General features: G+C 43.6%; 1 protein-coding gene across 3 annotated transcripts in view; it reads right to left on the reverse strand.

Annotated features, from left to right (window-relative positions):
* Positions 1-12,729, reverse strand: part of LOC126405285 (ubiquitin carboxyl-terminal hydrolase 22-like) — a 29,702-nt gene that overhangs the window by 10,375 nt on the left and 6,598 nt on the right. For 2 of the 3 annotated variants that reach the window (XM_050068948.1, XM_050068949.1), the window contains 3 exons: positions 3,717-3,849; positions 2,097-2,210; positions 1,896-1,997 (listed from right to left, as the gene is read on the reverse strand). In XM_050068948.1, coding sequence (XP_049924905.1) covers positions 1,896-1,997; positions 2,097-2,210; positions 3,717-3,849 — 349 coding nt within the window. Of the gene's footprint in view, positions 1-1,895; positions 2,211-3,716; positions 3,850-12,729 lie in introns of all 3 variants that reach the window. The other variant, XM_050068946.1, reaches the window with a different exon arrangement.

The following is a 12,729-nucleotide window of genomic DNA, read 5'->3' on the forward strand; positions in this document are numbered from 1 at the left end:
ATTAAACATGTCCGTCAATTATCAAGAAAAAATTACAACCTATTACTTGTGAGAATTTGCCACATTTCATTGTCTCGTGTGATAGTGGGCTGATTATCTTTTGCTCATTGATTCAAACAAAACAAGTATATGATGACATCACCTTAGGTTTCAATGTACTGTTTTCTGACATTTTATTAGCCAAACTTTTATTCAACTAAAATAAAAAATATGTGGATGCTTAGAAGAGTGCTTCATCCCCAAAATGATCATTTGTAAACCAATAACCATGTTACACTGAATTCGTAAAGGAAACTTTGCTTTTCTTTCATGCCTATGATTAAAGAAGTATCTGAAAAAACAGAGAAAAGTCACGATAAATTTAAGTAAAAGTAAGAATATCAGTTTACAAACTCTAACGCACTTCAAGCACTATCATCACGTCTCATTTAACCAGTTGTATGCTCAGTACTTTTCAAAACACATGCATTGTTGCTAAAAACGTACGATTTAAAACTGAGCTGAAAGTAAAACTTTCTAAAATCTATGCTCTTTCTAAAGCCAGACAAAAAGGTAATTTTACCCCACTGAATGCGGGTGCTACAACTGCCTTGATCAGGTAGATTGTTTGCATTTGTATCTGTGATTTTGGTGTTTTAAAGGGTTGGTTCAGATACACCAAAGTCACACATAACACTACCGATGGAGGTAGTGGTAGACCAGCGAGGTGAAATTACTGTTTTTGTCTTTGAAGAGAGCATTGTTAAGTTTTACTTTGAGTTCTGCTTTAAAAACTAAGGTTTATGGGGAAATATATACGTGTTTGAGAATTACTGAGCGTACGACTGGATATATGATTCTTTATTATACTGCACGAGTTGCATGTGAGTTTGTAAACAGAAGTTTTGCTCTTGTTAAACACGGTCGACTTCAATTCTTCAAGAATTTTCTCAGTTTTTGGATTTTTTGGCTTCATCCAATTCACTGGAGGCATGCAAGAAAAACACATTTTCTTGACAAATTCAACCTAACACAAGTTGAGTAATTAATATACAAATGATCATTTGGGGTGTCCCTTTAATCGATGGCGTAAATATCATGTAGTGGCAACCCCATGAGGAACCACTGACACACCCTGTAGTGCGCACATCTCAATATGCATATGTATGTGTTATGCATAAAAGCCACTGGCACTTTTAAATTCTTTTTTTTTGTTGTTGTTAGGGGTCAGGTCTGCCAGCAACACTGTGTGTATCCTGGAGCAGACCCCAAAGCTGTGAATGAATTCATTTAGACTGGGAAAGTAAAGCTCCAGTCTTCCACTGATGGCCAGTAGAACAGGTGAGACACAGTGAGGTCTTGGGTCTCTTCCAATTGAGCAAGGTTTGGTTCTGGAAGAGAGCGCTCAGCGACAGCTTTAATACTTCAGACTGGTCCTGGTGTGCGCACACACACACACACACACAGTCTACTGCTCAATCAGGGCTACCAACCAAGCTCTTTAAAGATAGAAGGGGATAAAGGATGGCAGGAACCAGTGGGCAGAGGGACAGTACATGTACAAAATCAAATAGACAATAGAGACAGCAGGAGTAAAAACAAAGCGACAGATCACTGAGAAAACAGTTCAGAGAGAGAACATGTTCTGGGGAGACACAGACACAAATTCAGGCCCACTGTGGTGAGCATCTCCAGTATCAGCGAGAGAACGCTGTGTCCTGCCTCTCACAGAGCACTGCCTGTGGGGCTGTCCTGTCTGGTTGACCTTTGGTATCACACTTAAACACAAAAGTGACCCTTAGTACACTTATGCCACGGGCACATGGGGAGACACACATGCAGGTTTAAGAAATCCCCAGAGTAGCGCACACACTGTCTAGAGGTGAAAAGACTGAACAGTGTAGTCTATTGCTTACCTATGGTACAATTCGTAGTGATTTTCCTCCGCTTTGGATTGTGTCGTAATAATTCTAGCTCCCTCTTGGTCGGCTCCCATGTTGTGTATTTCTCCCCTATTCCTGTGGATACAAAGGTACACATGTGTGACGACACTGAGATGATGATCTGTTTTCTAAAAAGCTGCATCAAGTTCTCTGACGGAACACAAAATGCTCTACCTTGCAATTTCCAGGCTTTCCTCTGTTCCTCTTTGGCAATCTGCTCCATGTCTTTGTCGTAAATGTAGTCTTGACACACAAAACAATATATTCCACCGTATAATAAGTCTATCGCTGGAAGCGGGGAGGAGGGGAAGAGAGGGGGAGAAAGAGAGATCGCACCATAATTACAAATAGATTTTTCCACCACAGTAGCACACATTGGGTTTTATTTTACTGTCCAACCTTGCTGGCACAGCCAGCCTCGAGACAAGTGCTTTCTCCGCCACTCACTGCAATGTGTTCCCATCTCATTGCCTGCCCTGAACAATTATAAGAGATATGGTGGGGGGGAAGAGTGATGGAATAGGTGTATTTGTCCCCCACCCCCACCTGGGCTTTCAACTAACACACCATCCTCTACCATTCAAAAACTCCACGGCAACAATACCTCGGCTCTGTTGCCGTGACAACCTATTTTTAGCTTAACTGGACATTTTTCTGTTTTTGGTGCTACCCACACTGAGAAAGTGAGCTAACACATCATGTACAGAACCTGACTAGTGTATGTTATATTGTGTCGCAGTGCTATGTTTTTCGTGTGTGTGCTTTTCTTGGTGTCTGAGATAAGACAAACATATAAAAAAATAAACCATGCAATGAATTAAGAGAGAAAAATAAAATAAAAACAAGACACATGGCAGCGAGAGGAAGAAGAGTATTCGTAAAATACAGGAAGGAATTCATGTAACTCTGGAGCAAAGAATTTAAGGATGAGGAGATGGAAGAATAGGAGAGGTAGATGTGAATGGAGACCTGAGGAGTGAGGTTGTTAGGAAAAGGAGACACAAAAAAAAATGTTTTAAAAAAGGAGTCCTGATGAGGGAGCTTGCTATATAGCACTCTAGCAGACAGGGAGTTTGGATTAATTTGATTAGAGGTGGAGAAGAACAGAGTGCCAGAGTCAGAGAGGATCCTGTGGAAAGCTCAAAGGTAATTAACACTGTGGCCGTGCACTTGGGGTATGTATGTGTGTATGTGTGTGTGTGTGTGTGTATCTATCCTAACTGTTGAAATGCATTAAATCAATTAAAGCCATTCAGACAACTATCAAGCCGTCTCCCAGGTTTCCATATTTAGCTGTCCTCGTCAGGGTAACATCAAAATCTTGCTTATTAGTGTCATTATCTTATTTAGCATAATTAGCGTGTAAGGTTGAAGCCAGGTTTTCTGGTAGCTGTGGATTAGCAATGTCTACCCCTCCCTTGCCGCTGTATGAAAGGGAGAGAACCAACTTAAACCCATGACATTTGACTGGATAAGGCGCTCCCACCAGAATGGTAATGTGCTGCGGTTAGAGTGAGGTTCAGCTCCCTGTCTGCTCAGAGGAGGAAGTTGCCCAAAGTAATGCTGTAATCCTTTGCTGATAATAGCTGATGCTGCAGTGGGCCACAGGGGTGCATGTGAATGCGAGGACTGACGTGATGGGACTAAGCCTTGGACGCAGGGAGGGGCTATATGTTGAGATGATATTCTATCAAATCATTTTAGCTCTGTTGTGAGATTTCTTTTCAATGAAAATGATACACAAGCAATTCAGATTTGCCCCAGACCGTTGTCTTGGGTGAGTGTGTGGCTTACCTAGATTGTGTCTCTTGTTTTTTGCGTGCTCGTGGATGTGTTTCTTCGTAAAACAGCCAAAAAAGACACAGTAGAGACAAGAGTGGAGTCGGTTCAGGTGGGCGCCACACATGTGACAGATACACGACTTGGCCTGGAAAGAAAGACCCGAAGGAAAGAAGGGGTTGGGGGAGGACAGAGGGGGGAAGGAATTGAGAGCAAAAAAAAGGAGAGGACAGTCAGTGTGGCGAGAAAATCCTCTGCAGCAGGACCAGGACAGAGCCCTGAGCTATACGGTAGAGTGGCATAGATAGGCGGAGTGGAACTCCCTGCCAGCTAAATCAGATTTCTATCTCCCAGTCAGTCACACAAACACTTCTGAGGACACGATGCTTGAATAGACCTGATATGAAGACAGACTAAAGATTGCTGGGCCTGTTGACAAATTCAATGCAGTTGAATAACAACATATTTCCACACTGAATCTCTTGCTCTCTAACACATGCGGGGCATGATGGGATTTAATGCTTGGCAGGCACACTGGAGAAGGCAAGCAGAATTTGTCTGAGGCACACACTAACAGCAGCTGGAGTGTGTGTAATTGGTTTGACTACAGCACCCAGAGGTAACCGAAGAAACTGAACATTAGAATGCCTGACATCTTCTGCAAACCTGCAAAAATGAGCTTCGCCGCCTGCACAGGAGCACAGGCATACAGAGGGCTCCTCATGCACAATTCAGATACATCTGGTGCTTACGCTGTAACAACCATGAGAAAGGAAAACCCAAAGGTTTGTTGGTGTTCCATGACCCACTCTGGGTAGGGTTAACATTGGAAGAAAAGGGAGAGAAAAGATGAACTGAACAAAGAGTGGTAGACAAGTGTGGACATGGTGAAGACAGTCACAAATTCTGGGCAGAAATGTTAGCACAGGCGCACATGTACACAAGTTGGAGACACATTAACTACATTCTAAAAGCCTTGAGACCAAAGCTGTTACACACAACCCCAACTCCTTGAGAACAGGCTTGGCTTCACTGTAAAAGCATCCAATAACTCTCGAGCTAATGAACACAGCAACAAAGGCCTCACTAACAGACTGTACTTGACTAAATGGCTGTATGCCTGTGCACAGGCTGGTGAGCTTGGAGCCTTAAATGCTGTGGAGCTGCCTGACGCTGTCTGGGCGAGCATTTGAAGATGTGATTTGTGATTTCACTTCTGACCCTATACTAGGGATAGGACGATATATGAGATTACTGCAGATCATGATAATAAAAACCCACTCAAAGTAAAAGTTAAAGAGGATATGTGTACTATCTGTGATGCAATAAAATGTTTCTTAGGGTGTTTTTCACACTTGGTCCTTTTCAGCCCGATGAACAGACTCAGAGCTGTGACTCAGCATTTTTGCGTGTATGTGAAGGCACCAAGAGAACTCAGACCCCTCTGAAGCAAACCAAGGTGGTCTGAGTTTTCGGACTGCTTCCAGTCCACGGTGCGGTTCACTTAACCTGTGTACTGTGAACACAAAGCACGCCAGGTTCGCTTTGCTCTTTGCCACTGTACTTAGCCCTCTAGATCACATGCTGTTGCACTGGGATGCCTGAAAAAAAAAGACGAAACCACGTCGGCCTGTAACGATTGCAAGGATGCAAGACAACAAGTAGTTTGGTCCACGGAAGATACTGCACGTCTCCAGATGTGGAATGTAGAATACATCAACGCTAACAGTCTACAGCACACAGAAACTGTAAGGTTTTCCTCCAATTCTAAGTTCATCTGAAAGTGAGGGGCTTCATAACGGCACTGCAATGCCGCGTCAAAGTAAAAACAAAATTATGCCAATATTATACACAGGCTATAGTGTGAACAGAAAGAGGACTGAGGCCCCATCAGAGCTAAGAACTGAGTCCTCTTTCAAATGAACTAACAATGTGAACAGAAAGGAACTGAGTCTCGTTTCTGTTGGTCCACTTTTTGGTCCACTTTAAGAGGACTGAGTTCGGTTCACTTACAAAGGACTAAGTGTGAAAACACCCTGAAGCTGACCAGAAAGGGAACTCAGTCCCCTTTCAAATGAACTGACAATGCGAACACAAAAAGAACTGAGTCTTGTTTCTGTTGGTCCACTTTTTGGTGCCCTTTAAGAGGAGTGAGATCAGGTTGCTTAAAAAGGACTATATGTGAAAACATCCTCAGAAATCTACTCTGCAGGATTTCCCTAAAGAACAATGTATAGACTCCTACAGAATACAGAAATAATCCCTCTCAATCATCACTTACGACCCACTAGAAGTGCGTGGTGGTGTATTTTTCTCCAGAGACTCTGTCCTTTTCTTATTTTCTTGTTACTTTTCTGTGTTCAGGACATTTAGCAGCAGGCATCCAAGAGACACAGCGCTGATAAAAACACAAGTATAGTGAGACGAAACGCCGAACGAGAGTGAATCTGGGTTGGCTTTTACTTTCACTTTTGCTAGCCAGTGTGTGTACAAACAGTAACCTACAATCCTGCATAGCATACTTTGAACCAAATAATAAAAGTCATATTTCTCCAGTAGGTTTTGGTGCCACTTTAAGAGTTTTAAGTATATTTTGATGATCATCGGGATAATAACATTGTGAATCACAATTTTGGCCAGAATAACCATGACATGAAATTTTCATATCACCCCATGCCTACACTCTAAAAAAATGTATAACATGCATACTGTATACTAAAATGCCACAAACTGGGTGGGCCACTTTTAGTGTGTCAGTACTATGCAAACTACTTTAAACTTAACACTTTCTTTGTACAGTACTATTGGTAATGTGAGTGAAAACACAGCAAAATGTGGTGTGCAAACCTGAGAGGGAAAAATTGAATAAGAGAGGAAAGATCTAATCAAAGCCTTTCAGGGTGCAGACCATGCCGCAATGAGTCGCCCACTCATAAAGAGAAGACAGAGGGAAAGTAGGTGTGAAGCAAAGGTGAAGAGAAACAAAATGATAAAGAAACTATTGGCGAGAGAGATTTAGCCTACCAGTTTTCAGTTTCTGGTACACTGTGTGAAACTAGCTCAGAGGAGAGACTCACACACTCCTACACACCTTGTTTAAGCTATTGGACATGAACTCAAGGGCCCTGTACAGTATTGTCTGCCTATTGCTATCTTTTGACCAGCAGTACAATAGTATAACCTGACACCATATGAACAACATTAAAGCGTATTGTTAAAAGGAATAAAAGAGCTTTTGCCAGTCGGTTTCACTTCCTTCTCTCTGGATGGCACATAATACAGAATGGTGAGGCTGTGTAATCCAATGACTTCACAAGTCAAACTAATACCACTTGTGTGGTTAAATAAAGCAATGACTAATATGTCACAAAATAACTCACGAGATGACTCAAAACCTCAACATCCAAGGCCACAACATTGAATATTAAGTTCAACATGAAGCTCTTACAGGTACGAATGTTGCAAACAAAGAATTTGCAGTATATAGCCTAATATGGTTGCAAGTGGGCAGTCAGTATACTGAGGCCAACACAAGGATATTGGTCTTGACTTTGCACAAATGCTTGTGTTCCACTGAACTCTGTGCATCCAAATGCATTGCCAGAAGAAGGTCTGTTTCAATCTGCACTCTTGTTCTCGCGTCTAGATGTACATTTCTTTTCAAAAGTCAAATTACTACACAAATTTCCCAATAACATAGTAAACAATAACACCAATATTGCCACTCTGAATCTTGATGGTACATCTGGTATAGCTTGTTATTTGACACAACAACAATACAGGCAATCTGCGATGTTTTAGGTCCTGTTTATAAGACAATGATTTCAACTGAAAACGGTAAACTTTAGTTGCATTTTGGCCGATCGTTTACACGACAGCGGCGTTTTGGGTGCCTGGAAACGCAGCATTTTGAAAACGGGTTCCAGAGTGCAATTTTTTGGAAACGGTCATGTAAACTTGCAATATGCAGTTCCTCTGAAAACGGAGACTTTTCGCACATGCGCATTACGGTTCCAGTCCCTAGGCATGCGCAAGAAAGCCGACCGTCACAACAACAATGCCGAGCGCTGTTTGTGCTGCTCATCCTGTTGATGTGAAGTAAAGTGTAGATCTGTTACTGTAGCAACTCCACCTCATCGTTCATCCAGACAAAGTTATCTGTGCATGCTTTCGCCATTGTGTCTTCTTTGTTTTGGTTTGTAATCTCAGCGTTGTAGAGGAAGGTGCTTCAGCGCAGGCACATGGCGTCATGCCGTGGTGTTGCTTTGCAAATTTACACTGCCACCCATTGGCCTGGCGTGCGTACTACAGCATATCCAGTAGATTTTGCGGCTCCGTGTGAATGGGGATCGTTTCAATAACGTCATCATATAAACGCAGAAGTTTTTTAAAACGCAAAGGATAGACTTTTCTGTTTTTAGAGAAACCGTTGTTGTTTAAACAGGGCCTTAGCCACAATTGGTTTCTACTGCTTGAGGCCGAAGGTATTTTATTTTAACTTACTTACTAAAGCTCTTCTAAGGTGGCTTAGTAAACTGTTGAGTAACTCAATGTGTATTCCTTTAAATCAGACAAAATGTATCTGTTCTACCTTTGTCTTATTTTTCCTTTGTAATAAGACACAGGTTTTCAAAAGAAAATAGTTGCAATGGCAGAGATCTGAATTTCAAAACTGGGATAGCTCATCTGTGGGAGTGGGTGGAAATGGTTGAAAATTGTGCATGAGCAGCAGGTGGGTGCAAGATTGAAATAACAGTCCTGTGCAAATCTCTATTTTGTATGGAGGAGTTGACAAAGGGTACCGGAAGTAATTGAATCTTAATTTGCTCACATCATGGTATGCTAGGGATATGGGTGTTACACGAAATACCAGACATATGCTACTATGCACTGCGGCAGAGATAGGCTGCAAAACTCACAGTCAGGTCTATGTTTTGGCTGAGCATTAGTAGGCGTGGGCTGGATTGTGATGACATTGCAGTAGAGGGGATATTCAGGGTCGCAGACACTAAGCTCTGTTTTTATTCATATTGGTGTGTTAGCCGGCCAGCTCTGAATGGGTGTGTAAGAGAAGGGGCAGAATCAAATAAGCGAGGGGGTGCTTTTCCAAGAGGCATGTATGGTGAGTGAGGGGAAGGAACAAAGTGTTGACTGTCACTAAAACCAACCACATCTATGGCACTCTCTTTTATCTTTTAGGGTAGAGCTTGTGTCATTGACAATCTATGAAAAAAGAGGGGTAGCGTGTGTAACAGGACTTGTGTTTTCAGGATCTAAATGAAATCCTACAAGCTCTAACAAAAGATATAAAGACACGCCAAACATTTGTTTTTTAAGCCTCTGTCACACATTGCAACCTTGAAATTATGTAGACAATACCTGGAGGAGCTGTATGTGAGAATGCAAATGTCTGAATCAGTTGGACCGGACATTTAACAGACTTCACCCTGCCAGCTCCATAGCAAAAAGTCCATATGATGCTGAGCCCATGCGTGAACAGAGCAGGTAATTGTCCAGAGAATTTACAGCAGGTGAGGGAAGGTGTTGGTGACATTTCTATCATGTGACTGACACAAAAGTGTAAGAATGCAAACATCACTGGTTTTAGTAGAGGGGTCATTTACACAAAGATGCCACTGAAAATGTCTAACTGGGGAGATGATGAGATTTAAAAACTTCTGTCGGTCAGAGTCGTCGCCAAGATCTGCAGAAAATTTCAAGGCACTGCAGGAAATTTGGTTGTTTCTTACCAAATTGTGAACTGGCTACGTAAACAAAACCCTATGATTTCCACAGCGTCATGTCCTGCCTCCTGTACGCTCTACCAAGGTGCCACCCCTCGCCTAAACCAAACGAAGTTTTTTCAGAAGGTGAGAACCTGTCTGACATGGACAATCTCTTGCTGTGTGCTACATGTGTGAAAGGGGACAATTTCCAAACCTGATTCTATGGACATTGTCCGGAGTTCACATAAGAAAAATGCCTAGTTGCCACCTAAGCAATGATGTTGTTAGTCCCCAATCCACCTCCATTGCACCAAGACTCTGAGTCAAAAACAAGTAACCCTGCCAACGCCACGCCTTTCCCTCGCCCTCCCCTGCCTCAACACCCCTTTGGTGGAAATAAAATCTATCTCAACTGCAGCCCCCGCCCCCCAGCTTCTCTGTGCTCTCATCTTCTCACCGTGGTTCACAGGCTGTCTACTCCTTAGAGTCAGCAGTCCTGCCTTTTCTCTGCGCCCAGGGCTTTTAATGTTCTATTAGATCAGCTATTGATCAGCCGCTGGCTCAGATGACTGGTACAAGTGTTGGACAGGTAGCAAGCTCGCGTTCGTGCTGCGCTAGGCTGCATCTCCCATCTGGGACGCGCTCTTTGAAGCAAGTTAGGCTGAGCACTGTGTCCGGGGGAATGACCCACTAATGTACAAAGCTGCTGATTGATGGAAGAACAGATGCAGAGAGGCATTAGCTGGATGAATAGATCTCCAATACATCTTTAACATGAGGATGAGATAGCATTACATGCTTTGTGGGTCCGCTGAATGGCCGTCAGCTAACAATGACCGAAGTCCAACAACTACAGAGTGAATCATCCGATGTTCTAGATCTAGCTGCAAACATGCAAATCTTAATAAATTAACATCCTTTCTCAGCTTCTCCATCTCCTCTGGCATTCGTTGAATTCACATGCATTATTGCTACCTCAGCATTTAGATAATGCATTCATATATTCAAACACAGGCAGTAATGTGATGAGCTGTAACTGAGGAGGAGAAAATGACGACAACGATTATGATGTGGACAAAGGTCTGGCTCTACTGAGCACGCTCCTGCTGCTGCAAAGAACGGACCGGGGAGGGGAGCGAGAGAGTCAATACGGGGTGGAGAGCACGGCTATATGAGAGCAGTGACTCACCAAGCTGCCTTACACTCATACGCCTGTGCATGCTTCTCTACACACACGTTCATACATCAACAAAATTAACAATGGCTGACATGCGCACTGCACGCTATAAATATGCATAACAAGACGCGCAGAATCTCTCCGCAAGCTTACACACACACAGAGTCTTTCTGATTCTATAACTAATATGAACAAGCTGAGGGAGGCTGGGGAGGGAGACTGATGGTGATGCTCCAGAACCGTGCTGCCGACTGACCCCGTGGGGCTGCAGCCTGTCAGTGCCTTGGCAGGATGATGTTGTAACCCCCCCCCTCCCCATCTCCGCCGACTTCCCACTATCCCCACATGACAATGCCTGCCCTGCAAAATGCAGTCTCAGTAAGCAGCCCCGGGGACGCACACAATAAGAATCTTACTCCATTCTCTTTTCACTTCCGTCCTCCACCAGCTCATTGTAACCTCCGTTGACAATGACATGCTGTATGGTCTTTGCGTGAGAATGTATTCCCACCTCATCCAAATGAATCCGAGCTGCGGGAGAGATGAGGAATTGTTGGAGTGTGTAGTTTGGCCTCATACTGTCACACACTGCTATAAGGACATTACAGCTAAACCCCGAGCCCAAGCCTATGGAGTCTAGCTTCTTGGCATCTCCAGGAAAAAGAAATAAAATTGAATAAAATGTGGATGGAGTGGAACTAAGCTGAGATACTCACGGTGGAGTAGCTTTGATGCCTTGATGAAAAATGTAGTCCAGTGCTTCTCTGGGGCTTGTGCAAGTTATGTAGGTTGGTGTGATGAAGCAGGGTTAGCACATGGGATTGATCTACATAGGCGTGCATATGTGAATCTGATTAAGATCACTCAATTAGGGAGAGATAGGCTGCGCTTCCCCGTTGATTTGCAGAGATCAGAGGGTGAAGGAGAAAAAAGAGGAGACAGCAGAAGGGTTGCCACTCCCAAATGTGCAGTGAAAAATCATGGTTTATGCTAGACTTTGGTGTTGTACTAGTATTATGGTGTGACACAACCATTTGGTCCAAGACTACCTGTGTCCTTACGCAAATGTTCACACACACACCAAACATGCATAGAATAAAAGCTGCAATATGGCCTCATAAAGGAGCCACAAAAAAGCCCCTCACACAAGAGCAAAAAGCCAACATCTATCCAATTCACCCGTGTGTAGACTGACCCAGGCTGCAAAGAAATCAGTAAAACATTGACAAACATGTACGGCAAGAGGGAGGATCACACAGACAGCAGTGTGTTTGTGTTTGTCTGCACAGATGGTTAACAGTCTCGCTCCAGCTTAACAAAAGGGTGCGTGATCAGTTGTCAAACCCTGCAGCTACCAGATGCCCACAACCACCCTGCTCCGCCGACAGAAAGCATACACACACACGTCCAAGAGTGTGTCTGACACCCACAGTACGGAGCTTCTGCATGTTCCCCTTGGACACAAATCTCATCAGATCACAAGTTGCTTTCTTCTTTATCCTAATGGCACCAATCAGGATCCGAAGAGCATTGAACATTATCTCCAGGAAAATCTATGAACACTACCTACAGAATAGAGGCACAGTGGGGCTATTAGTGCACTGCAGAGTCTTTAAAAGGGAGTATATATCGAGCAGACCCAAGTCATAAATTATCTTGCATGGGTCTAATGCCACAATCTTCACCTTTTTCACAAGGACAGAGAGCCATTTCCAGACAAAAAGCCGAGTCCCAAGAAAAGCTGTCACTTGGGCCCAAGGTTTTAACAATAGGGAATAATTGAGTGTCCACACTAGAGGAGATTGATTGCCTCTTGGTTTTGGGCTTGGCCGGCCCCTGGGGAGTGATTGACAGCTCATTAGCCAGATGGTGGTACTAAGGGAGGGCTGGACAGCAGCCTCATTGGCTGGCTTAGGCCATGACCAGCATGCTTTGTAGCAGCAGTGTCTTTCCAGAGCCTGTTGGCCAGTCAAATGAGAAGCGTCGTCTCTGGTTGAAGGGAGGGCAAAGAAGAGAAATGGTCGGAGGGAGAGATGGAGGAGAAAATCAGTCAAAGTGAACTCGTCTGGCGAGGAGGCGCCGAGAGGAGAGCTGGACGCAGCTTACACAGAGAGGAGCTTAATCA

Source organism: Epinephelus moara, chromosome 18 (genome assembly GCF_006386435.1).
Source record: "Epinephelus moara isolate mb chromosome 18, YSFRI_EMoa_1.0, whole genome shotgun sequence".
Taxonomy (NCBI): Eukaryota; Metazoa; Chordata; class Actinopteri; order Perciformes; family Serranidae; genus Epinephelus; species Epinephelus moara.